The sequence below is a fragment of the Erinaceus europaeus genome, unplaced genomic scaffold, assembly GCF_950295315.1.
Source record: "Erinaceus europaeus unplaced genomic scaffold, mEriEur2.1 scaffold_564, whole genome shotgun sequence".
Taxonomy (NCBI): domain Eukaryota; kingdom Metazoa; phylum Chordata; class Mammalia; order Eulipotyphla; family Erinaceidae; genus Erinaceus; species Erinaceus europaeus.
In genome coordinates, this window is record NW_026647724.1 from 16,429 (window position 1) to 44,006 (window position 27,578).

Consider the following 27,578-nt stretch of genomic DNA (forward strand, 5'->3'; position numbering starts at 1 on the left):
CCCCCCTTCCAGCCCTAGATGCTCGTGGATCACCGATGGCCTCTCTTGGCAGTCACAGCCTTGGGACTTAGGGCGACTGTTGGCTCCCCAACTCTGGCAGTTTGGCCTTGGCGGTTGAAAGACCAGTGTGCTGTTTTTAAACCCAGACCATAGGTGGGGAGAGTGAGGCTCCGAAACCTGTGAGTCGTTCCCTGGGGGGGGGGGGGGGGGGGGGAGCGGTGCCCGGTGGGCGCTGGTGCCAGCTCCAGGGGTCGGTGAGGACATGAGGAAGTCAGTCCCTCCCCTGGGGCCTCAGAGGAGTTTGGCTTCCTCCAGTGGAACTGGGCCCATATATATCGTGGGCAGGGGTGGGGGTGGGGGGAGGGCAGTAAAAGGGCGCTCAGAATGAAAGGGTAAAGTCATTGTTTGGACTTCTAGATCTGGAACTCCTCTGTGTAAGGACACTGAGGGGTGGAGGGGGATTTTGTTTTTTGCTTGTTTGGCTGTCCACACCGGGAGACACAGGCACATTCTGGACCTCTGACCTGGTAGGGGTGGAGGTTGTCAGGGAATCCATAGAGATGTTAATTATCAAATTCAAGGAGTCTCTTGAGCAGGTTAAGGGATGGAATGGTTGTCTAATTCCAGTCCTTTAAAAGCTGTAAACTTGGGGGGGGGGGCAGATAATGACACACCTGGCTAAGTGCACACACACTACTGTGCTCAAGGATCCCGGTTCAAGCCCCTGGTCCCCACCTGCAGGGGGAAAGTTTCATGAGTGGTGAAGCAGGGCTGCAGGTGTCTCTTTGTCTCTCTCCTCGATCTCTCTCTTCCCATCTCAATTTCTCTGTCTCTATCAACTAACTAACTAACTTAATAAATAAATATAAAAGTAAACTTTCTGGGATAAAGGTTTTTCAGTCCTCACTGTCCTGTATATGGTCATGTGATTGTCTCTGTGACTAGTGACTGCTAATCGGATTTCCAAAGAGCAGCAACTTGACCTGTGCCTCCCTTCTCAGACTTAGCCTGTTTGGAGCTCTCTGACTTGATAGAAGGTGCCCCTTCCCCAGCCCTCCTCCTCAGGTAGCTCCCAGGAGCAAACATGTAGGACTTCTAGTCCAGCTCTGGTGTCAGCAAACCTCTTTTGACTTGCCGGAGGTGTGAAGCCAAAAGCAATTTGCTTTCTGTCTTAGATTCCTCCCACAGGCATGGTGGTAACTCCCCAGACCTAGGGCTTAAAAGGGGGTGATTCCTTCCTCCCCTATTTCTTTTCACTGATATTCTGCTATGGTCTGAATACTTGCCCCACCCCCACCCCCCACTCACATAGTGAAAGCCTAACCCCCAGTGTAATAGTATTAGAAGCTGGAGATTTGGGGAGGTATTTACACTTGAATGGGATTACTCTCTGTTAGTGAGATCCCCTGCCATTTCTGTCATATGAAGACATGGTATGAAGAGCCAGCTATGAACCCAGAAGAGAGATCTCTCCAGAAACTGCCATGCTGGCACCATGTTGTTTACCAGATCATTATTTAAATTTAAAAAACAACAACAAAACTTTCTTCTTCTTTTCCTTCTTTTTCTTCTTCTCCTTCTTTATTTTGCCTCCAGGGTTATCGCTGGGGCTTGGTGCCTGCACTACAAATCCACTGCTCCTGGTGGCCATCTTTTTCCCATTGTTGTGCTGTTATTGTTGCTGGTGTTGCTGCTGTGGTTGTTGTTGGATAGGACAGAGAAATCAAGAGAGGAGAGGAAGACAGAAAGGGGGAGAGAGAGACAGACACCTGCAGAATTACTTCACCACTTGTGAAGCGAACCCCCCTCTCCCCGCAGGTGGGGAGCCGGGGGCTCGAACTGGGATCCTTGCTCAGGTCCTTGTGCTTCGTACTATGTGCACTTAACCCAGTGCATTACTGCCTGGCCCCTGACTTACTTATTATTAATGGAAGAGAGAGAACCAGAACATCTGGCATATGTAGTACTAGAGATTGAACTCAGGACTTTATATATTACATCTTGTTCTCTACATAGCACTGAGTCACCTCCCCGAATTCCTGTAGTCTTTAAGCTGCCCAGCCTGTGGTAATTTGTTACAGCAGTCTTTTTAATTAATTAATTGGATAGAAACAGAGAGAAACTGAGATGGAAGTGGGAGATAGAAAGGGAGGGAAAAGAGAGACACCTGCAGCTGTTTGATCATTTGTGAAGCATCCATGTCTTTCTCCAACTAGGTGACATTAGTGAGCCACTTAGCTCCTGTCAAGACACAGGATTCTCTCTCATAGGGTGAAAATGGATCCGTACTGACCCATGCGACTACACTATAAGTGCCTTGCTAGTTTTTCTTTCTTTCTTTTTTTTTTTTTTCTAATTGGTTTCACTAGTGGGAAACTATGATAAACTCAAAAAGTCAACTCAAAACAGTTGTATCACTAAGTAGTGTGCATACAACACAGTGCAAAGCTGTCTAGTGTTCCACTTAAATGTTTTATGTTTATAGCTACTTATATTAAAATAAAGACTATTTAGCGGTTGGGGGCAGGTGGTGGCACACCTGGTTGAGCGCACATGTTAAAATGCTCAAGGACCCAGGTTCGAGCCCCCGGTCCCCACCTGCAAGGGGAAGCTTTACAAGTGGTGGAGCAGTGCTGCAGGTGTCTCTCTGTTTCTTTCCCTCTCTATCTCCCCCTTTCTCTAGATTTTTGGCTATCTCTATCCAATAAATAAGTAAAAAAATAATGAAAATTGGGCTGGGGAGACAGTATAATGGTTATGCTATAGCCTTTCAAGCCTGGCTCTATGGTCCCAGGTTCAATCCCCAGCACCACCATAAGCCAGAGCTGAGTAGTGTTCTGGTCTTTTTCTCTCTTGGCAGCTTTCCCTCTGTACCTATTCTTTCTCATTAAAATAAAATAAATAAAATATTTTTAAAAAAACAGGATAGGGCAATAGTGTGGTGATAGTGCTAGGATTTGTATACAAAGGGGTTCCTGGTAGCAGTACCAACAGCTAGAACTGAGCATGCTACTGGAAAAAAAATCAATCAATAAATAAAAGGAATGTTTGCAATGTCTCATAGGCTCCCACATGCCCCTTTCTGAACAGTGTCTTCCACCTTTTGCCAGGATAACACTTGTTTGAATTCTGTCACCCAGACTTCACTTGAGTGTTCTTGAACTTCAGATAGAATTAAGTACGTAGGATTTTCTCTTGTTCCTGCCTCCATTTGTTGGGCATTGTATTCATGAAGCTCATCCACATTGTCGTCCAAAAGAGCAGCTCGCTCGTTCTTATTATCAGGCAGTCTTCCATTTCGTGACATCAAATGTATGGATTCATTTTACAGCTGATGGATATTTGATTATCAGGGAGAAGGCAAGACTGAACGAACATGCGACACATGTCTTTGTGGGTATATGTGTGCAGCTGTCCCTTGTTAATACATGTACATGGAACCGCTGGTTCAGGAGATTATGGGTGGAAAATTGGAGAGTGGAGATCAGAAAGCGTCAGGATTGGAGCGTTACCTCCACACTCTTTGATTTTTGGCTTCTGGTCCAGCACACCCACACCCTGCACATGTAGGACAATCCACCTTCCAGGACTCAACAGCCTTGTGACGTCAACTCCTTTGCCTACGGCTGCTGGGAAATTCCTTCAGTGATTTCAGTTAAACCCTTTTGGGGGCCCAGGCATGTGCATTCCCTCCAATGGAGGGTTGGGTTCTGACACATTTGAGATCAAGTGCCGTATACTCACTTGGGTGACAAAAAAAACTCCAAGTGAATTTTCACATAATTGGAGGAGTATTGCTTATAGCCAGTCAGTGAGATCAGGGATTACCCAGTTCTATTTCAAATCACAGTGGAAGGGGGCTGAGTGGTGGTTCACCTGGTTAAGCACACATAACTACCAGGCTCAAGGACCCAGGTTCAAGCTCCCACCTGCAGGAGAGACACTTTACAAGTGGTGAAGCAGGTCTGCAGGTGTCTTATCCTTATCTCTCCTTCTCTATCTCCTCCTCCTCTCTCATTTTTAAAAACAGTTTCTTCTTTTAATTAATTAATTTATTTTTCCTTTTGTTGCCCTTGTTGTCTTTTTAAATTGTTATTGTAGTTATTGTTGTTATTGATGTCACCGTTGTTAGGACAGAGAGAAATGGAGACAGGAGGGGAAGACAGAGAGAAAGATAGATACCTGCAGACCTGCTTCACCACTTGTAAGGGTCTGGTTCAAGCCCTCGGCTCCCCACCTGTGGGGGAGTCGCTTCACAGGCGGTGAAGCAGGTCTGCAGGTGTCCGTCTTTCTCTCCCCCTCTCTGTCTTCCCATCCTCTCTCCATTTCTCTCTGTCCTATTCAACAACAACATTAGTAACAACAACAATAATAACTACAACGGTAAAACAATGAGGGCAACAAAATATTTAAATAAATATTTATTTATTTAATAAATAAATAAATACATATTTTTAAAAAAAGAATAGGAAAGCTGGGTGGGGGTATAGCATAGTGGTTATGCAAAGAGACATCACTGCCTGAGGCTCTCAAGTCCTAGGTTCAATTCTCCACACCGCCATAAGCCCATAAGCCAGAGAAGGGGATAATATGGAGGTCTGGTAGTAGTGGTACCCCTCTTATCCTATGGTTTTGTCAGTGTTTCCATTTTATAAATAAAAATTAAGAAACATTCACAGGGGATGATAAGCCCCATGGCATGTAGGCAGTCTTTCTTTAGTGTTTCTGTAGTGACAGTTCCACAAAGAACAGCCATAAGGAGAGGAACAGAGAGCTCATGATGGCACATGCAGGATAGCTGGACCTTAGCCAGCCTTGCCACGTGCAAGACCCTGGAGAAGTCACGCACCTGTGCCTGCCTGAGGCTTACTAGAAGCAGATGGAGCCAGAAGTTCACTTCCCTTTGTGCTGCCCTACTTAGAAGTGAGTGTGAGTTTGAGCAGTGCTCAGTGCTGCCAGGCACCAGGGCACCAGTACACCTGTGCAAGGAAGTCTGAGTCTAGACAGCTTTCTGTTCAGCTATATGAAAAATGAGAATTTTTAAACCCTGGAATGGAAATTAAGTGTTTTTTTTTTCATGATTTGCAGTTGGGAAGGTGGCACAGTGGTGGAGAAAAGGACCTGTAAGCATAAGGTCCTGAGTATGATCCCCAGCACAGGGTATGCCAAGGTGATGCTCTGGTTCTCTCTTCCTTGTTTGGTTTCTTATAATTTTTTTAAACCAGAGCACTGCTCAGCTCTGGCTTATGTTGGTGTGGGGGATTGAACATGGGACTTTGGAGCCTCAGGCATGAGAGTCTGTTTGCATAACCATTATGCTATCTACCCTCAGCCCAGCTCTCTCTTCCTTATTGATGAACAGATCAATCATTTTGACAAGATTCCCACAATTCCCTATATACTCTATAGTATTTTCATAAAGGCTTTTTAAAAAATATATATTTTATATATTTACTTATTTATTTTCCCTTTTGTTGCCCTTGTCTTTTATTGTTGCTGTAGTTATTATTGTTGTTGATATTGATGTCATTGTTGTTAGATAGGACAAAGAGAAATGGAGAGAGGAGGGGAAGACAGGGGGAGGCAAGACAGACACCAGCAGACCTGCTTCACCGCTTGTGAAGCGGCTCCCCTACAGGTGGGGAGCCTGGGCTCGAACCGGGATCCTTACGCTGGTCCTTGCACTTTGTACCATGTGCGCTTAACCCGCTGTGCTACCACAAGACTCCCTCATAAAGACTTTTTTTAAAAAAAGTTTTATTGAACTTTATTTACTATTGGATAAGGACAGAGAAAAATTGAGAGGGGAAGGAGAGACAGAGAGACACCTGCCGCTCTACTTCACCACTCGTGAAGTTTTCGCCCTGCAGGTGGGGACCAGGGGTTTGATTCCTGGGTCCTTGCATACACTGCAATGTGAGTGCTGAACAAGGTGCGCTGTTACCTGGCCCCTCTACTTTATAACCTGGATGCTGCTTTGTGTCCATAATATTCAATACAGTCCCCAAAGTTTGAGTGCCAAATCTTTAGGGTTGAAGAGCTCCTAAATATTTGAAGAAAGCTCTAAACCTTTTCTCCTCAAAGCAAAATATAAACAGCCCCCTTTGAGGGCTTCTGTGCTCCAAGTTATGAAGGCTGCTCAGCCTGTAACCGTGGTCCTTACCACAGACTTGTTTGTTGTTGTTACCGTGAATGTTCCCTTCCCTTCCAAATACAGGCACAGAGGTGATGTTCTTTTCTGCTGAATTTCAGTGTTAATCTTCTCCTCCAAAGAAGCCTGCGTTCTAGGGTTAATCCCAGGGGGTCAACTAGACCCTGATCTTTTCCAACTGGGCAGAAGGGTAAAGCAGGACTCTGCTTTATACAACCAGTTCTTCCAACAACACATTTATAGAAACCAACGCCCACATTTCCTTGCAACGTGCACTGATCTTTTACAAAGGTTTCAATGAAATTTTAATTATTTTTTTAAAAGAATTTAATTATTTATTCATGAGAAAGATAGGAGGAGAGAAAAAACCAGACATCACTCTGGTACATGTGCTGCTGGGGATCGAACTCAGGACCTCATGGCTGAGAATCCAATGCTTTATCCACTGCACCACCTCCCGGACCACGAAATTTTAATTCTATAAGTTATACACAAATGCTTTGCCATTTTGAGACATTGTTACTAAAATATTTCCCACAAGGCAAAATATCCCAGGACCCTGGTCACTAATTTTGGCCTCATTTCCTGCTACCTCCTTTACCTAATTGGAATCCTTTAGTGTTTTCCTCTCTCTTTCTCTCTAAGCCCTATTTCATATTTAAAATATTATTTACTTATTTATTCATTTATTTGTAAACCAGAGCACTGCTCAGCTCTGGCTTATGGTGGTACGGGGGATTGAACCTGGGACTATGGAGCCTCAGGCATGAGAGTCTCTTTACATAACCATTATGCTATCTACCCCCAACCCTAGTGCCTCTCTCTATGCCGTTGTCTATACACATGAGTGCTACCTGGTGCAACTAACTGGCATAAAAAGTAATGTTATGTGCAGGGGAGCAGGCGGTAGCGCAGCCGGTTAAGTGCACATGGCACAAAATAGAAGGATCCCAGTTTGAGTCCCCAGCTCCCCACCTGCAGGGGAGTCACTTCACAAGTGGTGATGCAGGTCTGCAGGTCTTTCACTTCCCCTCCCTGTCTTCCACTCCTCTCTCGACTTCTGTCTTGTCCAACAACAACAACATCAATAACAACAGTAGTAACCACAACGATAAAAAAAAAAAAAAGAAAAATCACCAGCAAAAAAAAAAAAAGGAGTGTGATATTTTCCCCCCAAGCAACAATATACAGACTTCTGTCCTAGCACAGATGAAGTTACTTGAGTCTTTTTTCACTGCTTTGTATTTCATAGCACGTGTCTTTATGGTTCATATTTGAGTTACTCACTTGTTAAACCCTGAGCTGTCTTTCTGTTTTATTTTTTATTTGTATTTATTTATTCCCTTTTGTTGTTTTTTTATTGTTGTAGTTATTATTGTTGTTGTTGATGTCATTGTTGGATGGGACAGAGAGAAATGGAGAGAGGAGGGGAAGACAGAGAGGGAGAAAGACAGACACCTGCAGACCTGCTTCACTGCCTGTGAAGGGACTCCCCTGCAGATGGGGAGCCGGTGGCTCGAACCAGGATCCTTTCGCTGGTCCTTGCACTTAGTGCCATGTGCGCTTAGCCCGCTGTGCTACCACCTGACTCCCTCTGCTTTATTTTTTAAGACTTTCTTTTTTTGATTAATTTTCTTATTGTCTTTATTTACTTATTGGTTAAAACATAAGGACCATTTTTTAGAGCCAGGAATGGAACCCACAGTCTCTCCCTTGCAACACATGTGCTTCACGTGCTCTCTCATGGAACTGCATCCTTTAACCCCCTAAGAATTTTCTGAAATGGAAGACAAGTGGCTTGGGAGACATTTGACTGAGAGAATGTCCAAGCTAGGTCATGTTCGAGCAGATTGGAAATAGCAGCTGGATGCTATCTTTTGCTCAGCCTTCAGTAAAGGTTCAAAAGTGAGTCAAGCAGTAAGGGAGGCGACTGACTTGGTGAGTACAGTGCAGAACACATGCGCACGAGGGCTCTGCATACTCTTGACTCACGCTCTGCCATCTTTTTTTTTCTCTCTCACAGATTAAATCTGTACATCTTTTAAAAAGCCGCCAACACAGATGAGGATGCACTAAGATGAGCATTTATTCTTCTCTTGCTGGTGGAAGTTTAGAATGTTCTATCTCTTTGGAAAATAATTTGGGGAATATGGGTCACAAATATGAAAATAAATGGTTACTAACTCTGATCCATGAATTCGACTTCCGGGAATGTGTTCTGGCGAATATCAATACAGCTTATATAGGCTTTACCTTCTTAGTCAGTCTCCGGCCTCCCCCCACCATGCATCTCAGTCAGAGCTGGGACACTAGGAAGAATGAGTCAAGCGTAACACAACACTGTTCCTTTCAGCTTCCAGCTCCTCTCACACAATTGGACTCCTTGGCCCTAAGTACCAGGCCTTCAGTTTGACCTGTGGCATGTTTCTCCCTGGGCCCCATGTGCTAAGGAGACCCTGATTTGAAACTTGCCCTCGCTGCTTCCTTGCCATGGCACAGTGTGTTAGAGGGTGGATGGAGGCAATGATCTGAGGAGCGAGAAGAGGCAACAGAAGGGCTGGGCGGTGGCTCATATCACTATGCAGAAGGACCTGGGTTCAAACCCAGGGGGGTCTGCTTCACGGTGAAGCAGGTATACAAATGTCTATCTTTTTCCTGCCTTTCCCTCTCAGTTTCTCTCTGTCCTGTCAAATAAAAATTGAAAGAAAGGGGGGGAGGCAAAAGTGCCCACCAGAAGCGGCAAGTTCATAGTGCAGGCACCGAGCCCCAGTGATAACCCTGGTGGCAAAAAAAAAGGGGAAAAAAAAAAAAGAAAGAAAGAAAGAAGAAAGGAGAGAGGCAACAGATACTTTGACTTCTACATGTCCAAACCTACTGGGACTTGGGGCAAGCTTTGCTAGGAGGAATGTCCCCCACTGTGAAGGCCCCAGGCAGAACAGGTAATATTCTTAGGACAGAAACTTCCTTTTTAGGTGGGGTTGACAAAATTCTGACTGTAGCATGAGGGCCAGCACAAAAAGAGCTTGTATGAAAAAGGCTGGGATTTGACAATTCTGGGAAGAATTTTTATTAAAATAATAGAGCCTGTGTTTCAAACCTTTTCACTGTATGAATTAGTAAGCATATTCATTAAATGACATGTATGGGTCCATTAGCCGAGAATTCAGAAAGGAGCTTTCAGGGGGGAAAAAAAAGTATTAATGCAACCTAGATTGTCTCTACATTATTATGTAACACCCAGGGTTGGCTGAGAAGTAGTTCCTATCTTTCTGTTTAGAATGAAAGTAGTGATTATGTTGGGAGAAATTCACGACTAGGATGTCCATTCTTCATCATTCTGTTCTAGTCAGAACATTAATCAAAAAAAAACATAAAGTTAAGTCAAGAATAACTCTTCCGGGTCGGGCGGTAGCGCAGTGTGTTAAGCACACGTAGCGCAAAGCGCAAGGACCAGAGGAATGATCCTGGTTCAAGCCCCCAGCTCCCCACCTAGAGGGGAGTCGCTTTACAAGCGGTGAAGCAGGTCTGCAGGTGTCTGTCTTTCTCTCCCCCATCTGTCTTCCCCTCCTCTCTCCATTTCTCTCTGTCCTATCCAACGACATCAATAACAACGATAATAATAACCACAAAGTGATAAAACAACCTGGGTAACAAAAGGGAAAGAATGGCCTCCAGGAGCAGTGGATTCGTGGTGCAGGCACCGAGCCCCAGCAATACCCTTGGAGGCAAAAAAAAAAAAAAAAAGAATAACTCTCCACAGTGAGATTAATAAATACAGCTCGTATTTTTCTCAAAAGGCTACAATGTGTCTTTGGAGGCCATGTGGAAATACAGTTGGAGGTTATTCCTGGCCAAAAGATAACAAAGGTTGTCTTTTGGATGTGCCAGGGAACCTCCGAACACTGGAGAATGGTGGCTCTAACTTTCTTGCTTAACACGATGACTCCTGGTTCCATTTGGCTACGCCCCTCAAGAGACTGGAAGTGGGCAGGAGGCCTGTAGGGAGGCAGCAGGTGTGTGTCTACCACTAGCCACCAGGTGGCAGTAGAAACAGCACTTCATGGGATTGCTTCCCCATGAGGGTGTCTGGCTGACCTCGCCCTCGCCGTGGGATTGCTTCCCCATGAGGGTGTCTGGCTGACCTCGCCCTCGCCGTTCCCATAGTCTGGGCTTTGCATGCAGATGCTCTAGCCGCACTCTTAGGTTAGATTGCCTCGCTGAAACTAAAGAAGGCTACATTGTGTCCCACACAGACTAACTACGAAGGGCTTTTCAGAACTTGTAGTAGCAATTATGCTACTTTTTAAATATTTTTATTTATTTGTTGGCTAGAAACAGAGAAATCAAGAGGGGTGGGTGAGATAGAGAAGGAGAGAAAGAAAAGAGAGAGAGAGGAAGAGAGGGGGAAGGACTGGCAGCAATGGACTGATTTTCTCATGGTCACACGGCTACTTTAATGACAATTTGGGACTAGACTCCATATTTACTAACTCCTTGTCTGTTCAGAGTGATAGTGATGGATAAGATAAATATTTTCCCTTTAACTTGGGGTTAGATATGCTACAATGCACAAGGACTCTGGTTCAAGTCCCCGGTCTCTACCTGCAGGGGGGAAGCTTTGTGAGTGGTGAAGCAGGTGTCTCTGCCTCGCTCCCTCTCTATGCTCCCTTTCCCTCTCAGTTTCTGTCTCTATCCAATAAGTGAATAAAGATAATTTAAGGGAGTCGGGCGGTGGCGCAGCGGGTTAAGCGCACGTGGCGCAAAGCGCAGGGACGGGCGTCAGGATCCGTGTTCGAGCCCCCGGCTCTCCACCTGCAGGGGAGTCGCTTCACAGGCGGTGAAGCAGGTCTGCAGGTGTCTGTCTTTCTCTTCTCCTCTCTCCCTGTCTTCCCCTCCTCTCTCCATTTCTCTCTGTCCTATCCAACAACAAAGCAACGTCAACAATGGCAATAATAACCGCAACGAGGCTGCAACAACTAGGGCAACAAAAAGGGGAGAAAATGGCCTCCAGGAGCGGTGGATTCATGGTGCAGGCACCGAGCCCAGCAATAACCCTGGAGGGAAAAAAAAAGATAATTTAAAAAAGGATATAGAAGGACCAAATATTTGACTCCACTGGCCCACAAGATGCTTACAGGAAAACTATAGAAATCAAGAGAAACCCCAAGGGCAAGGCATTTTTTGAGTCTCCCAGGGGGCTTCTGAACGTGTCATCAAAGAGCAGGTGAGCACTATTTTGTAAGCCAGTCAGCTCGACATGGCGATCAATTTGCTTGATGCTAAAGTCTGGTGCACCACTGCTGTCATGTCCCTCCAGCCTCCCCCCCATTTGTTAAAACTAATTTCCTTAAGAAAACCTTAGTTATGGGGGCCAGGTGGTGGTGCCCTTGGTTAAGCGCACACATTACAGTGCACTAGGACCTGGGTTCGAGCCCTGTATCTCCACCTGCAGGGAGAGAGGCTGTACCTGCAACTGTTAAGGCAGCAGCTGAGGCCTGGAAGCAGGAAACTGAATCAGGATGGGGTTTTGATGAGCCTGATCTACTGCCCCTTCCTTTCCCTCCCCTCCCCTTCCTTTCCCTTCCCTTCCGTTCCCTCTTCTTTGTAAATATTTATTTATTCCCTTTTGCTGCCCTTGTTGTTTTATAGTTGTAATTACTGATGTCGTCATTGTTGGATAGGACAGAGAGAAATCAAGAGGAGGGGAAGACAGAGAGGGGAAGAGAAAGACAGACACCTGCAGACCTACTTTGCGGCTTGTGAAGTGACTCCCCTTCAGGTGGGGAGCTGGGACTCAAACCGGGATCCTTAGGCCAGTCCTTGCGCTTTATGACACCTGTGCTTCCTTCCCTCCCCTTTTCTTCCCTTCCCGCCCCCCTCCCCTTTCTTTGCCTCCAGGGTTATTGCTGGGGCTGGGTGCCTGCACTACAAATTCACTGCTTCTAGTGGACATTTCTTCCATCTTATTGGATAGAATAGAGAGAAAGAGAGAGAGAGAGAGAGAGAGAAAGAGAGACACCTGCAGACCTGCTTCACTGCTCGTGAAGCTTCCTCCCTGCAGGTGGGGTATGGGCCTTCCAACCCAGATGGTTTCACTCACATGTGGAATCTAGAGATCTGATTTACATGAACTTGGGGGGAAAACCAGAAGCCAATAAACAACTTCTAAGACTTGTGAGAATTCTGGTGGTTGTCTTGGAGAGACGGGAAGGTGCGGACACTGAACTCTGATGGTGGGTGTGGTGTGGAGCTAGGAACTAGACCCTGTCAGTTACGATCTTTTTTTTTTTTTTTATCTTTATTTACTTATTTATTGGCTAGAGGCGGCTGGAGATCAATAGGGAAGGGGATGACAGAGAGGGAGACAGACACCTGCAGCACTGCTTTACTGCCCATGAAGCTTTCCCCCCTCCAAGTGGGAACCAGGGGCTTGAACCTGGGTCCTTTTTGCATTGGAACATGTTTGCCCAACCAGGCGGATCACCACCTGGCCCCAGCATACAATCTTTTAATCTAATATTAGCCACAAACAAACAAAAAACCAAAATCAAAACAAACAGAAAAAAAAAAAAACACACCAAAAACCCTTTCGAGTTTTAAAATGCAAACCTTCCTCAAGGGCCCAGGTTTATAGCTGTGGGTCCTGTGGGTCACAGGGGAGAGCGGGCAACACACTCATGAAAGTAATAGGGCAGCAGTGTCATTATTTTGATTTATTGCATCTGAGTACCGTGGGGGAGGGCCTGAGAAGAAGTCCGCTTTGCCAGCAGTTCTTAAGCCTTATTACCTGAGATTTGCGTCCAGGGGAGGGGGAAGGGGTGAGGGGGAAATGAGACGACATTGTCAACACATACGTCATCTGAGAGTTGGGTTTTGGCCCCGAGAGAACAACTTATACTAACCAGACAAGGGTTGTGGGAGATTACAGAGAGAAACCAGCGAAACACCAAATCCCGGAGATTGCACCGGACCAGAGAGTGACATGCGTTAGCACAGTGTCTCCCTTTAGGGTGAAGAGGAGCTACTGAGACAGGTGACATGCAGGCTGCTCGTGGCACTTCCTGTCCGGGCCGTGGCAGCTTCAGGGTGCCTGGCGAGGCCCAGTCCTTGGCTCTCTGTTCTCTTCAGTCTGGCAATGCCAGTCACTTCTCATCGTCCCGCCCATAGTTAATGGTCTGTAGGGCCTGAGCTATGAGCGTGGCCATTTCCTGAGTCCCTGCAGCAACCACTCTGCAGGACATGAGGTCCAAGGGTCCACCTGGGGGCAGAGAGAGAGAAAAGGGCTCAACAGTCTGGTACAAAAACTCGGCTCACATACACTTCCGAGAACAGTGCTCAGGGCAGTGCTGGAGTTTGACCCAGACGGTGTGGGGTAGAGGGGAGCTTGGCCATGGGGGGGGGTAAGGAATTTCAGTCCCTTCAGCCCTTACATGACTGTGGTCAGGGTTGGGCTGAGTCAGCATCACCTCAGAGGCTGTGATGAGGAAGCAGAGCTTAAGGTCACCACTCAGGACCGAGATTCAGAGGATCAGTTACATCAGTGTGGTAAGATACACAGACTAGGGGGCCCGGGGGTGGTGCACCCAGTTAAGCGCACGTAGTACTAAGCGCAAGGATCCGGGTTCGAGCTCCCGGCTCCCTACCTGCAGTGGGTATGCTTCTCAACTGGTGAAGCAGGTCTGCAGATGTCTCTCTTTCCATCTCTCTCTCTCTGTCTCCCCCTCCTCTCTCAATTTCTGTCCTATCCAGGGTGTTTTCTCAAGCTCTACAGTACATGTGTGGCATTCAGGATGCCAAGAGAGTGGAAATTTGACTCAGCAGATTTGAGGGGGCCTGGGAGCCGATCTCTCGGACCAATTCCTACAGCTCCAGCACAGCTGCTCTGAGAACCAGGCAGCTAAAGGTGGAGGATTGGGGGGGTCTGCGGCCTCCTACGATGTGGGTGTGGGTGTGTGGGGGTGTGTGGGGTGTGTGGGGGTGTGTGGGGCATGGGGTGTGTGGGGGTGTGTGGGGTATGGGGGTGTGGGGTTGTGGGGGTGTGAGGTGTGGGGTTGTGGGGTGTGGGCTTGTGGGGTATGGGGATGTGGGGATGTGGGGTGTGGGGATGTGGGGTGTGGGGAGTGGGGATGTGGGGATGTGGGGATGTGGGGTGTGGTGGTGTGGGGTGTGGGGATGTGGGCTGTGGGGGTGTGGGTTGTGGGGTTGTGGGTTGTGGGGGCCTGCACTTGGATAATTGTCCTACTGGGGAACTCAGTTGGTGAACGCCTGCTCACCACACAGGCGTGCTTGTGTGGTAAAGTTTAACATTGAATGTTTTCTTTCTTTCCTTCCTTTTTTTTTTTTTAATAGTGACAGAGCGATAGAGAGAGAGAGAGAGATAGAGAGAGAGATTTACCATAGCGCCAAAACTTCTTTCAATGCAGTGGATAATGTTAGGCTTGACCCTGGGTCGTACACATGGCAAAGCAGGACAGTGCATCACCCAGGGAAGCTATTTCATTGAGTCTGTTGGATGTTTTTTGATATGAATCTGGCCCACTTGGCTGTTGCCACCTATGGGTGATACCTCTTGTTTTTTAATTAATTTGCTTCCCCCTCCTTTTGCTGCCTTTGTTTTTTTTTGTTGTTGTAGTTATTACTGTTGTTATTGATGTCATTGTTGTTGGATAGGACAGAGAGAAATGGAGAGAGGAGGGGAAAACAGAGAGGGGGAAAGATAGACACCTGCAGTATGGATCAACCAGTCAATGCCTATGTTGAGCGGGGAAGCAATTACAGAAGCCAGACCTTCCACCTTCTGCATCCCACAATGACCTTGGGTCCATACTCCCAGAGGGATAAAGAATAGGAAAGCTATCAGGGGGAGGGGATGAGATACGGAGTTCTGGTGGTGGGAATTGTGTGGAGTTGTACCCCTCTTAACTTATGGTTTTTGTCAGTGTTTCCTTTTTATAAATAAAAATAAAAAAAAATAGGAGGGCTGGTGAAACAGCTCACTTGGGTAGTGCACTGCTTGGCCATGCACTTGGCCCAGGTTTGAGTCCAGCCCCCACCACAGCGAAGGACGTGTTGGCGCTGTGGTCTCTCTCACCCTCTGTCTGCCTCTCTACCTCCTTCTCTATTTTTTTAAAATTATCTTCAATTGAGAGGTCTGCAGCCTCCTAAGACGTGTGTGTGGATGTGGGGGCAGTGTGTGCGGGGTGGAGGGCATGTCCTGGTGCTGCTGGATTCACCCCCATGGGCCAGTCACTGGGACTTCACGTCTTTGGGGTGGAAGGAACAGATCCTCTTTGAGATCTGCCCTCCTGGATCCCTGCTGGGTGCCCACACCGGATGTGACTCGGTGCTGAGTATGGGGCCATGGGGTGGGGGTAGAGGAGGACCGTGCCAGCCTCTCTATCAGTCTCGTTTGCACAGATTAGGCTCATGTAAACTGGCTATGCTATTGCATCCTGACCCTAGACCTGTTTCTACACTGAGAGGCACAGGGTAAGAAGGCAGGGAGGATGCAAGGTGCTTGCCGACTGCCCTGCACACAGCCTCATGGGGTCTCTCATCAGCTGAGGCGTTACAGAGCCTACAGGGACACTGGGTCCAACACTGTCACCGAGCTGTGGTGCCCTTGGGAATGGAGGCTGGCCAAGGGTCAGAGGGGCTCACCGGAAGTGTCTATCACAATGCCTCCTGCTTCTCTGATGATGACTGTAGCGGCGGCCATGTCCCAGCAGTGCAGCCCAAACTGGTAATAGGCATCTGCAGCCCCTGAAGCCAGATGGCAGAGAGCCAGAGTGGAGCTGCCGATCACTCGGACCCTGGAGGAGAGCAGAGAGAGCAGATGCACCACGCAAACAGACCAGTCCGATTCCTCTAAATGTGCACAGCGACTTCATCCCAAGTGTCCCCTTCTGCTGCACACGCCCGGTCATTAAAAGTGAGCTGCTGGGCTTCTGAACAAGCTCCAGATGAAACATATGCACGTTGTGTGTGTGTGTGTGTGTGTGTGTGTGTGTGTGTGTGTGTTGGATTGTCTGGCCTTGGTCTGGCCCTGCCAAGGCAACAGCAGGAGGGGTTTCACCTTCACTAAATCTAGGAGGGGCTGGGTGGTGGCACACCTAGTTGAGCACACATGTTACAATGCACAAGGACCCAGGTTCAAGCTCCCAGCCCCCACCTGCAGGGGAAAAGCTTCACAAGTGGTGAAGCAGGGCTGCTGGTGTCTCTCCTTCTCTCTCCCTCTCAATTTCTATCTCTAATAAATAAATGCAAACAAAATAAAATCTAGGAGGCTTAATTTTTTTTTTTTTTATATATAGTACCATAAAGTACTGAATTTAAAGATGATAATTTTGTATGGCCCAAGAATGATGTTATAAATATCCGAGTGGCTATATAGGGAGGAAAAAGGTTCCCCACCTCTGATCTAGGGTCTGGAGCAGGTTTGTCTGTCAGACCTGCCTGTGGTGGGTGACAGGCTCTGTGTTGTGGCAGCCAGAAACCGGCAGTGGTCTTTGGGCACCTACAAGTGGCTAATAGGACCCAAGAACTCGACTGACTGGTGTTCAACTATGGCAAGTGAAGTTTCCTCCCGTGACAAGCTCTGTCACACACATCTAGAAGGGATGACAGACAAAGAGGATGCGTTTGACTTGGACTTCAGCTTTCTCAGATGTTTTCTGGAATGACACCACTTAGGAAGATCTCTGAGAACACACAGGACTCTGGCTGGGTGGTTTAAGATCAGCTCTGTGGGGGCTAGGCAGTGGTGCACTAGGTAGAACACACATCACAATACCAGAAGATCAGGAGCTTGAACCCGGGTCCTTGCGCACTGTAGTATGAATGCTTAACCAGCTGCACCACCATCTGGCCCCTTCAGTCTCCCTCTCTATCTCCCCCTTCTCCCTGTCTCTATTAAAAAAAAATCAGTTCCATGGCTTCTCACAGAACTGGCCAGAAAGGAGCAAAATTACCCTGACAATTCCCTAGCAGTTGGCCACAGGAGCTACCAAGCTGGACGAGGAAGTGTCACATGGCTCTCCCAGGCCTTGGAGAGGAGGGCCCAAGGTCCTATCGTTAAGGGATCTTTTCCCCTTTCAGTTTCTGGGGAGTGACTAGCAAGTGTGTGTTTAGTATTTTTCCTTCTGGCCCCCAGGGAGTTCCAGGAAACTGGGAGTTCATACCCATGAGCTTTGGCGTGGAGTAACCTCTCCATGTTGCTCAGGAATAATTTCAGAGTAGCAGGGTCACGTTTGGGACCGATTTCTGTTAGAACCAAGGCCTTGGAGAGATCTGCAACAGAAAGAATTGGCCCACATCAGCAAAGCCAAGTTGTGGTTCTAACTGACCAGCTGGGGTTTGCCCGGGAGCAGACTTCAGAGCACGGCCTTCTCTTCCTTCTCAATTTAAGTATCACCTTTTAAGTGGTTTATATTATAAATTTTGCCTGATAGCTGAGAAAAAAAAAGGGTGCAGAGGTGATGAGTGGGGTACCTGATAGAGTGCATATGTTTGTTACCAAGCATGAGGTCCTGGGTTCAAGCCCTGGTCCCCACCTGTGTGTGTGGTGGGGGGAAGCATCTTTCTTTCTGTCTCTCTTTTTCTTACCACCTCTCACCTCTACTTTCTTTTGTGTCTGTCAGAAAAGAAGAAAACAAAAAGAACATTAAAAAAAAAAAAGTGGAGTGAAGAGAGAGACTTTCACTTCGGTTTAATCACTGTGGCTTCAAAGACGCTGTTTCACACCACAGTCCACAGTGGAAGCAGGTCATCCCACGCCCTCTTTTCAGACACTCTGAGATCGCTCACATGAGCTCTGAAAATCATCATCATTCAACCACCACTGAAAACACGTTGGCTTCAAACTGGGAACTCCTTATGTTTGAAGAAGCAACATAAATAAATAAATAAAAACAAAAACAGAACAAAACAAAACAAAACAAAAAAACCTTATGAAACAACATTTTACAAATGCTTCTCTAACTCTATGATCACAAAGATTGAAAAATACCATCCCTGTGGAGAAAGCAACTTTTCAACAATGCTGTCTTTGGCAAGAAAGCCTTCAGCTGTAGCCCCCCCCCAGCCCGCCCCCTAGTTGCAGGGCCTCTGCACACAGTGCCAGGCAGGGCAGAGGTGAGCTGAGACCAGTAGGCCCACAGTGGTGGTGGGGGCGGGGGCATGAGTGTGCTGAGTCACTGGCGGGGAGCCACAGGCCTTGTCTCTGCTACACACCCAACACAACCATGGCCAATCTGTGGTCTCTTATCAGGCCTAGCTGAGCCGGCAGGATGGGCCTCGCCAGCTGTGTTTAGATGACAGAGATGGAGGTCATTTCATGACAACACTCAGGTCATTTCACCTCTGAGCCCAGCATGATGTCGTCATCTCTAGTCGTCTCTCACCAAGGGACTAGCTGAGCACTCGAAGGTTTCCCTCTCAGGCAGATTCTCTCTCCATATTTCCTTTCCCTTCTATCAGAAGCTCTCATGAACTTTAAAGGCTTTCTGAAAACCAACCAGCTGAGCGCACGCACCTGTTACAATGCACAAGGATCAGGGTTCACCAGGTGTCTTACCCGTTCCCTCTTGATTTCTGTCTCTATCCAATACATAATTTTGAAAACCACCCGTGCTTCCTCACCCACGTCCCTGGCCTTCTAGAGACTGGAGCTTTCCCTCACCAAACACACATGGGAACAAGACTGAGGTAACAAAGCCTCTCCCACCATCCAGGTTCCAGCCAGACTCCCGCTGCAATGGAGGAAGCTTTGGTCCTGTCATGTCTCCCTTTCTCCTTTGTCTTTGTCTTTCTAGCTGGAAAAAAAAAAAAAAAAAGCTGGCCTGGACAGGTGAAGACCAGTGACCACAAAGTAAAACGACACACTTCTTCCTTATGGGTGTCTGGGAGCCGGGCGGTGGCACAGCGGGTTAAGCGCACGTGGCGCCAAGCGCAAGGACCGGCGGAAGGATCCCGGTTCGAGCCCCCGGCTCCCCACCTGCAGGGGAGTCGCTTCCCAGGTGGTGAAGCAGGTCTGCAGGTGTCTGTCTTTCTCTCCCCCTCTCTGTCTTTCCTCCTCTCTCCATCCTATTCAACAACGACGACAACAATAACTACAAAACAACAACAACAACAACAAAAACAAGGGCAACAAAAAGGAAATAAATACATAAATAAGTATTAAAAAAATCTTAAAAAAAAAAAAGAATGGATGCTTGGAGTTGTGCCCACAAGGGGCAGGATGATGATGGCAGTGGGAACTCCTACAAAGGACCCTGTTAACCAGTCATAGCTTCTTTTCTTTTTTTTTTTTAAGAGTGATATCTTTTTTCTTTAATTTTAATGTTTTATTTATTTATTATTGGATAGAGACAGAGAGAAATTGAGAAGGGAGGGGGAGGTAGAGAGGGAGAGAGACAAAAGACACCTGCGGCCCCATTTGTGAAGCTTTTTCTCTGTAAGTGGGGACAGGGGCTTGAACCTGGGTCCTTGCACACTGTAATGCGAGCGCTTAACCAGGTGCACCACTGCCTGAGCCCCTAACTTCTTTCTTTTCTACCTCCAACCCCCACTAGGCCACAAACAGATATTTGCAGGGGTGGGATTGGGGGTGGAGGGGAGAGGAGAGGAATCTTCCTTTGAAGGAAAAGCATCAACAGGGGAACAGGCACAGTAGGCAGCCCGGATTCAACACCAGCATTTAAGGAAACCTCCATGAATCTTCTCGCTTGGGTTGCCTTGTTGAATGACTAGTATCTCGGGATTTATAAGAGAACATTTGTTTGAAGTAAGCAGAGCTTTATTGGCTAGCCTAATAACATAATCTCTATGCACACTGCTGTTTATTTTGGAAGAAATGAATTGTGAGCATAAGTGTTTGTGTTAGAATCACTCTCTTGAATGATCACATTCTGTCATTGGGAGAGTGCCTGCTTAAATACAACGAAAGCAGAACTCGGATGGAGAGCAGCTCACTGAAGCCAGGGCAAACCAGGAAGGAGGATGGGCTGTCCCAGAGAAGACCAAGGAGGAAGAGGGTGTCAGAGGGGCAGCAGGACTGCAGTCAGTCCCCCTCTCCTAACTTCCTTCGCCAACTTCACATCTTACATGCAACCCAATGCGTGTACGCAAACACAATACATTTAAAACAAAACTGTCTTTAAGCTCACAACTTTAAAGATACCTTGTAAATGTTTTATAAGTTACTGTGCTACTTTCTCTTCTGTAATACAGTGTAGCACCTATGTCTTTTTGTTAAAAATTTTTTATATTTTATTTATTTTCCATTTTGTTGCCCTTGTTGTTTTTTATTGTTGTTGTAGTTATTGTTTTTTTTAAATTTCTTTATTGGGGAATTAATGTTTTACATTCAACAGTAAATACAATAGTTTGTACATGCAAAACACTTCCCAGTTTTCCATATAACAATACAACCCTCACTAGGTCCTCTGTCATCCTTCTTGGACCTGTATTCTCCCCACCTACCCACCCGAGTCTTTTACTTTGGTGCAATATTGTTGTTGTTATTGTTGTCATTGTTTTTGGATGAGACAGAGAGAAATGGAGAGGAGGGGACAACAGAGGGGAGGAGAGAAAGAGAGATACTTGCAGACCTGCTTCACTACTTGTGAAGCGACTCCCCTGCAGGTGGGGAGCCGGGGGCTTGAACCGGGATCCTTATGCCGGTCCTTGCGCTTTGCACCACCTGCGCTTAACCCTCCATGCTACCACCTGACTCCCTCACCTACATCTTTTACCACAATGCCTCCCCTATCAAATCCTCAAAAAGTATGCCTTATTCCAAGATATATACTTCATGATTTTTTTTAAATATTTATTTTATTTTTTCCCTTTTGTTGCCCTTGTTGTTTTATTGTTGTAGTTATTATTGTTGTTGTCGTTCTTGGATAGGACAGAGAGAAATGGAGAGAGGAGGGGAAGACAGAGAGGGAGAGAGAAAGATAGACACCTGCAGACCTGCTTCACCGCCTGTGAAGCGACTCCCCTGCAGGTGGGGAGCCGGGGTTCGAACCGGGATCCTTATGCCGGTCTTTGTGCTTTGCACCACCTGCGCTTAGCCCACTGTACTACAGCCCAACTCCCCATGTTTTTTTTTTCCCCGAGAGCTAAGATCAAAAGAACAGCCCTCAGCTAGCAAGATAGCTCACCTGCTTTGTTATGTGCGTGGCCCCGGTTCAAAGCAGCCTCCCAATGCATAGGAGGAAGCCTTGGTGCTGTGGTCTCTTTCCCACTCTCCCTCTGTCTCGCTTTTTATATCTGAGGAAGTTGGATTGGAGTGGTGAAACCCTGACAATGAGAGAGAGAGAGACAGAGAGAGAGAAGTGGGGAGAGTAATTCTCATGTACAGAGCATTTCCTAGATTCGGGATCTTAGTTACATTGGGAAGACATTAAGGAAGACAAGGATGGGTCCCCTAGAACTAGAAAGTCCCCAAAGGGCTAGACAGCTTGATAGTTGATTTCTACTAATTTATTTTTATTTCCACCAGGGTTACAACAGGGGCTCAGTGCTTGCACGACAAATCCATGGCTATTAGTGGCCGTCACCACCACCCCTCCCTTCCTTTCTTTCGGATATAGTCAGAGTGAAGTTGAGTGGGAAGGGGGAGATATAGAAGGAGAGAGAAGGAGAGGTAGCTGTAGCACTGCTTCACCCTTGAAGTTCTCTCACTGCAGGTTGGGTCCTTGTGCATGGTAATGGGTGTGCTGTACCAGGTGTGTCACTGCCTGGTTCCAATAATCAATTTCCACAGGGAGATACGCCCACTGCCAAACAGATTCATAAGATGAGCTCAGTCTCTTGAGTGAGTCTGTCCTATAGGAGGACAACTGCAGAGTGGAGGGCAAGTCCCCCGAGGGTCAGCCCAGACAAGCCGATCATTCCATGTGCAAGGTTGGTTTCAAACCAAGTGCCATGGAGCTATTTCGGGAAGGGAGGTTAAGACAAGTGTGGGAGCCATAACTGCTCCTGCTTAGCAAGCCCGTACTCTGTCCAGGCAGGCAGGCAGGCAGGCTAGATGGTGGCAGGCCTCACCCACACTGTCATTCCACCCCCATCACATTCTGTCACATTCCTGTCCCGCTTCCCAGATGGGGGAGCCCCATCCAGTGGAGCTAAGGGGCCTGCAAGGGTTGTGCAGCTCTTCAGAGGCAAGGTGGAGGCTTCAACTCAAGCTTGTCTGGTGAGAGGAAGAGTTTCTCCCTATAGTTTCTAGATATATGAAAAGATATTTCTGTCTAGTTCTTTCTTCTCCTACCTACGATGCACCCATGCTTTCTCAATCTCCTTGATATATTTTCTCCTCAGGTGAAGTCAAAAGCAGAAAGAAAGAGAGAAAGAGAGAAAGAAAGAAAGAAAGAAAGAGAGAAAGGTCTGTGTTGCCAGCTTCAGGCAAAATGCTGCTACCTTTTATTTCAGAAAGCTGAGACAAAAGGTCAAAAGCTTGATCACGGCTCCTTACTATCACCTTTGATCCCGACTGAGTATCTGTAACTGCTGGATATTTGCATTTTACTACCTTTGACCCTACACGTGTCCTATGTTTTTCCGCGAATAATCAAATGCTAATTTTCAATGCAAAATATTCTGTGACTTCATAGGTGAGAATGAGGAGACTGGATAGCTAGTGCTTAACGAGAAGAATGTGTTTGGAGGGAGGGTTAAAAAAAAACACGGGAAAGGGGGTAGATAGAATATGCAAAGAGATTCTCATGCCTGAGGGTTTATAATCCCAGGTTTAATCCCCCACACCACCATAAGCTGAGCAGTACTAGGGGATGGGGGGATGACTTTGGAAATAAGAGAGTGAGGATGTATGCGCAACCTGGTGAAAATAATTAAGACATTTACAACTTGTCAATTTCATGTTACATATATTTTCACACACACACACACACACACACACACACACACACACACACACACACACACACACCCCTAGGGCCTGGGAGATAAGTTTACTCAAATAAAACTCATACTTTGCTATGCACAAGGACCCAGGTTTGAGTCCCCTGCACATGGGAGCACCCTCTACAGCTCCGAGGGAGGCTCTATGAAAGGTGGGGCCATAAAAAAAAGAAAAAGGCTGCTGGGACCAGTGGAGTCACGTAGGTTCAAGGCCCCACGAAGTGCCTGGGGGAGGGGAGGGAGCAGTAGCGGATTCTGAAGTCGGGCACCAGCTGTGTGCAGTGCACTGGGAGACACTGTAGCTGCTAGAGTAAAGTGACAACTGACTCACACACACACTTCTGGTTTCCTAGCACATATATAATAGTTACATTTAGAGCTTACTGTGTGGAGGGTACACAGCATAGTGGTTATGCAAACAGACTCTCATGCCTGAGGCTCCAAAGTCCCAGGTTCAATCCCTTGTACCACCATAAGCCAGAGCTGAACAGTGCTCTGTTTATATATATATGTATATATGTATATTCTGATGACGAGCCTACTGTGATTTATAAGTGTGCAGGAGAAGCATGTCAAACAACACTGCACCTGCCTTAATTAAAAATGCTTTCTTGAAAAAGAGTAACAACCATCACCTGGGTCTCCAGTGAATGCTCATGCTTTGCTGCTGTGGGATCTTGTAAAACCTGTAATCCCTACAAAGTGCCATAATGCCAACAACAACAGAACAAGGTGTATCTATGCTCTTTCAGTGACCAGATTTAGGGTGGGGGAAAAAAAAAACCCACTTAGTTTGAAACCTGTGTTCTGGCTGAACAATACAACTTTTTTTTTTTTTTTAAAGTCAGAGTATCAAAGTACTGTTATATCAAGCAAAATCTAGCACTTAAAGGAATGAGAAACCAGTCATCTGTGTACACTGAGCTATGCAGCCACCCACACTCAGAAAGAGAGAGAGAGAGAGAGAGAGACACAGCTATAGCTTGTTCAGTCTGCAAAACACTCCTTTTGGACACGGAGTTCCTGCCAGACCTGTACCAGCATTTTTTTTTTTTTGCTGCCAGGGTTATCACTGAGACTGAGTACCTGACTGCAGCCAAATCCACCACTTTGGGGGGGACATTTTATTTCCTTTCTTATTAAAATTTTTTTTATTTGATAGGATAGAGAGAAACTGAGAAGGGAGGAGGAGAGAGAGGAAGAGTGGAAAATAGACGCCTTCTGCACCGCTTCACCGCTTGGGGACCTTCCCCCACTGTAGGTGGGGACCAGGGGCTTGAACTCGGGTCCTTGGTAACATGTGAATTCAACCCTGGGTGCACCACCACCAGGCCTTACCGGCATACCCAGACTTACAGAGTGTTAAGAGCTACTCATATTGAAATATATTTTTTTTAACAAAGAAAAATATATTTTAACTTTATATTAGAAACAATTGAACAAAAACTAGAGAGAACAAGGATAGTGGTTGATGGAAGCTAGGAAGGGGGCATGTGGAATGGGTACAGAATTTTACTTCCTCAGCAGACGGACACCACTGTGAATGTGCCAACTGCCACTTTAAAACATGATTGGAGGCCGGGTGGTAGCACAGTGGGTTAAGCACACATAGGGTTTCAGTGCAAGGACCAGCACAAGGATGCAGCTGAAGCCCCGGCTCCCCACCTGCAGGTCAGTGGTCCTGAGTACAGAACCTGCAGACTGCCAACAACAAACAGTCACTCCTGGAAGACAGCTGCCACCAATGTGAGAGGGGCTCAGCCTGGGGGTGGGTGGGCTGGGGGAAGATGGGATGAGGGAGGGAGCGGGTGAGACAATGGCCTACCTTAGGGCAGGATTCAGCAATGAGCACGGACTTGTGGAGTAAATTCCAAAATGGTAGAGATAAGAGTGGGAGGGACAAAAAAAAAAGAGAGGATAACCATGAAGAAGGAGAAGAAGGAGAAAGAGGATGAGGAGGATGAGGAGGACGAGGAGGAGGAGGAGGAGGAGGAGGAGGAAGAGAACAAGAAAGCGCCCCCCCCCACACCCTCAAGATCTAAGGACAAGGCCAAGTTTTTGAAAATGTCATGAAAACAACAGAAGAGGGAGCTCTTGAGCTGTAAAAGCACAAAACTATCTGCCTTTTCCTCCCCCCAGTTTCCAAAGCTCAGAAGATAGACTTCAAGTAGAATTAAAAAGAACTTTGTCTGAGCCCTACCCACAGTTATCATAAAAGAAAAAGAAAAAACAGAATAAAATCTCTGTAGTTAAGGAACGCCAGAAAGATTGGTCCACAGAGCAGAAGTGAAAGGGGGGGGGAGCTCTGAGCTTTGGCCCATGACCTCGGTGGGGGGTGGGGTGGGTGAGAATCCAGTGAACTGGTGGTGGGGTCACACCACAGTAGTAGGGGATTTGCAGACCAATCTGGTCTGCCCCCAAACTCAGACAGACATTCAGAAGGTCATTTGAAGCAGCTGGCAGCTAAAAGGTAACAACAGGTGGCAGCTGAGGGCCAAATGGCGAACTGAGTCCTGCTTCCTCAAACTCAACTGCCACACAGTAGCAAACCCCCGTGCCTTGAATTCAGACGACAACCCTATGGAGAAGCCATAGATACATACTACATAGAGTAGGAAACAGCTCAAGGGACTACTAAGAAACATAACTCAATCCCAGCCCCCAGCCACACACCATCTAATATATAAACAAAGTGAAATCTAGTAATTATAATAGCACCACCTGTTGGCTTAGCGAGAAGCAGCACAATAAATACCTAAACAACAGAGAAATAGCAAAAACAAACTTCAGAACATGACGACTCAAAATGATAGAAATGAAACAGAAGGAATCCAGAAACTTTAGATACAGACAGACTATCAGAGAAAGGCTATAGGACACTCATTATGAGGTCTCTCCAAGAGCCTACGCACAGTACTGAAAAGGATACTCAAGAGCCATAAGATTATTTATCGAGGAGCTAGGAAGCACAAAGGAACAGCTCCAAACAGAGTTCTCTAAGCAACTAGAAAACATGAAAGAAGAACTTTGAACAGAATTCACCAAGCAGGTAGGAAGCATGATGGAAACACCTGAGGTAGAACTGAAGGGTGTGAATGAGATTGTATTGTATTGTACTTTCAATAAAATGACAGGGAATGAACAGAGGGGCGTTCATTGTGCATGCATGATACTATTAGATGGCCTCTCTGGCCCATCTTTAAAGTTCTATAAACCCACAGAAAAAAGGCAGATGGAGAGACAGGGAGGAGAGGAAGGGAAAGGAGGAGAGAGAGGCAAAGTGAGATAGGCACTGAAGCATCACACCACCACCGGAGGCGTTTTTATGTGGTGAAGTGGATCTAATCGCGGGCCTCACGCACGGTATAGCATTCAACTTGCTGAGCGATCTCCTGGCCTCTGATATTTTCACTTTTTAAAAAATACTTATTTATTCCCTTTTCTTGCCCTTGTTGTTTTATTGTTGTAGTTATTGTTGTTATTGATGTCGTCTTTGGATAGGACAGAGAGAAATGGAGAGAGGAGGGGAAGACAGAGAGGGGAAAAGATAGACACCTGTGGAGCTGCTTCACCGCCTATGAAGCGACTCCCCTGCAGGTGGGGAGCCGGGGAGCCAGGGACTCAAACCGGGATTCTTACCCCCGGTCCTTGAGCTTTGCGCCACTGCACTACTGCCCAACTCCCCAAATTTTTAATTTTATATTTATATTCATTTTTATACTTATCTTTATTTATATTTATTTATTTAATTATTTTTTATGAGAGCCCTGCTCAGCTCTGGCTTACAGTGGTGCAGGGCATTGAACCTGAGACTTTGGAGCCTCAGGCATGAGAGTCTCTTTGCATAACCATTATGCTATCTATCCCTAGATTTTTACTTATTTTTATGAGAGTATTAAAAAAAATGAGAGCGAAAAGGGGGGCAAGTGTGAGAAGAGACAAGGGCACTGCCCAACTCTGTCACACAGTGCGGCCAGGGATTGAACCTGGGGCTTCTAGGCCTCAGGAATACCAGTCCTGCACTTACCACTTATTGCATTTTAACTTTTTTTTTTTTAAAGTAATTAAGTGTTTTGAATGTTCTGTCTTAAATTTCAATACACAAATGACAATAGACACAACTAGGTGAGCAAAAGGTTTTGAGAGGTCTTCAAATTTTACAGGTATAGATGGAAAATAGTTTCTAAGATAAAAAACTCTGAGCATTGCTATACTAGTGAGGGAGCTTCAGAGAGCCAGACAAGTGGAGTAAAGTGAATGGAAAGAACTGCTGGGGGTGGTGGCGCACCTGGTTAAGCGCACAAGGACCTGGGCTTAAGCCCCTGGTCCCCACCTGCGGGGGGAAAGCTTCACAAGTGGTGAGGCAGGGCTGCAGATGTCTCTCTGTCTCTTTCCCTCTCACTCTCCCCTCTCAATTTCTCTGTCTCTATCCAATAAATTAATAGAACTGCTGATGGCTATTGAATCCATGTTAACCTGTACAATCAAGGATAAATAGTAAACA

The 27,578-nt window shown here is 46.6% G+C and overlaps 1 protein-coding gene and 1 long non-coding RNA gene across 2 annotated transcripts in view; one reads left to right on the forward strand and one right to left on the reverse strand.

Moving 5' to 3' along the window:
* Nucleotides 1–41: 41 nt before the first annotated feature.
* LOC132536431 (uncharacterized) lies at nucleotides 42–8,348 on the forward strand. Its single transcript, XR_009548013.1, has 2 exons — nucleotides 42–179; nucleotides 8,175–8,348. It is a non-coding gene; the product is annotated as an uncharacterized LOC132536431 (long non-coding RNA).
* Nucleotides 8,349–12,849: 4,501 nt separating this feature from the next.
* The window catches only part of LOC103108269 (inositol monophosphatase 2), a 42,301-nt gene continuing 27,572 nt past the window's right edge, over nucleotides 12,850–27,578 (reverse strand). The window contains exons 6-8 of the mRNA XM_060184293.1: nucleotides 17,332–17,440; nucleotides 15,812–15,963; nucleotides 12,850–13,409 (exon numbers count right to left, since the gene is read on the reverse strand). Of these exons, the coding sequence (XP_060040276.1) occupies nucleotides 13,294–13,409; nucleotides 15,812–15,963; nucleotides 17,332–17,440 (377 nt within the window). The 3' untranslated portion in view covers nucleotides 12,850–13,293. The remainder of the gene's footprint in view (nucleotides 13,410–15,811; nucleotides 15,964–17,331; nucleotides 17,441–27,578) is intronic.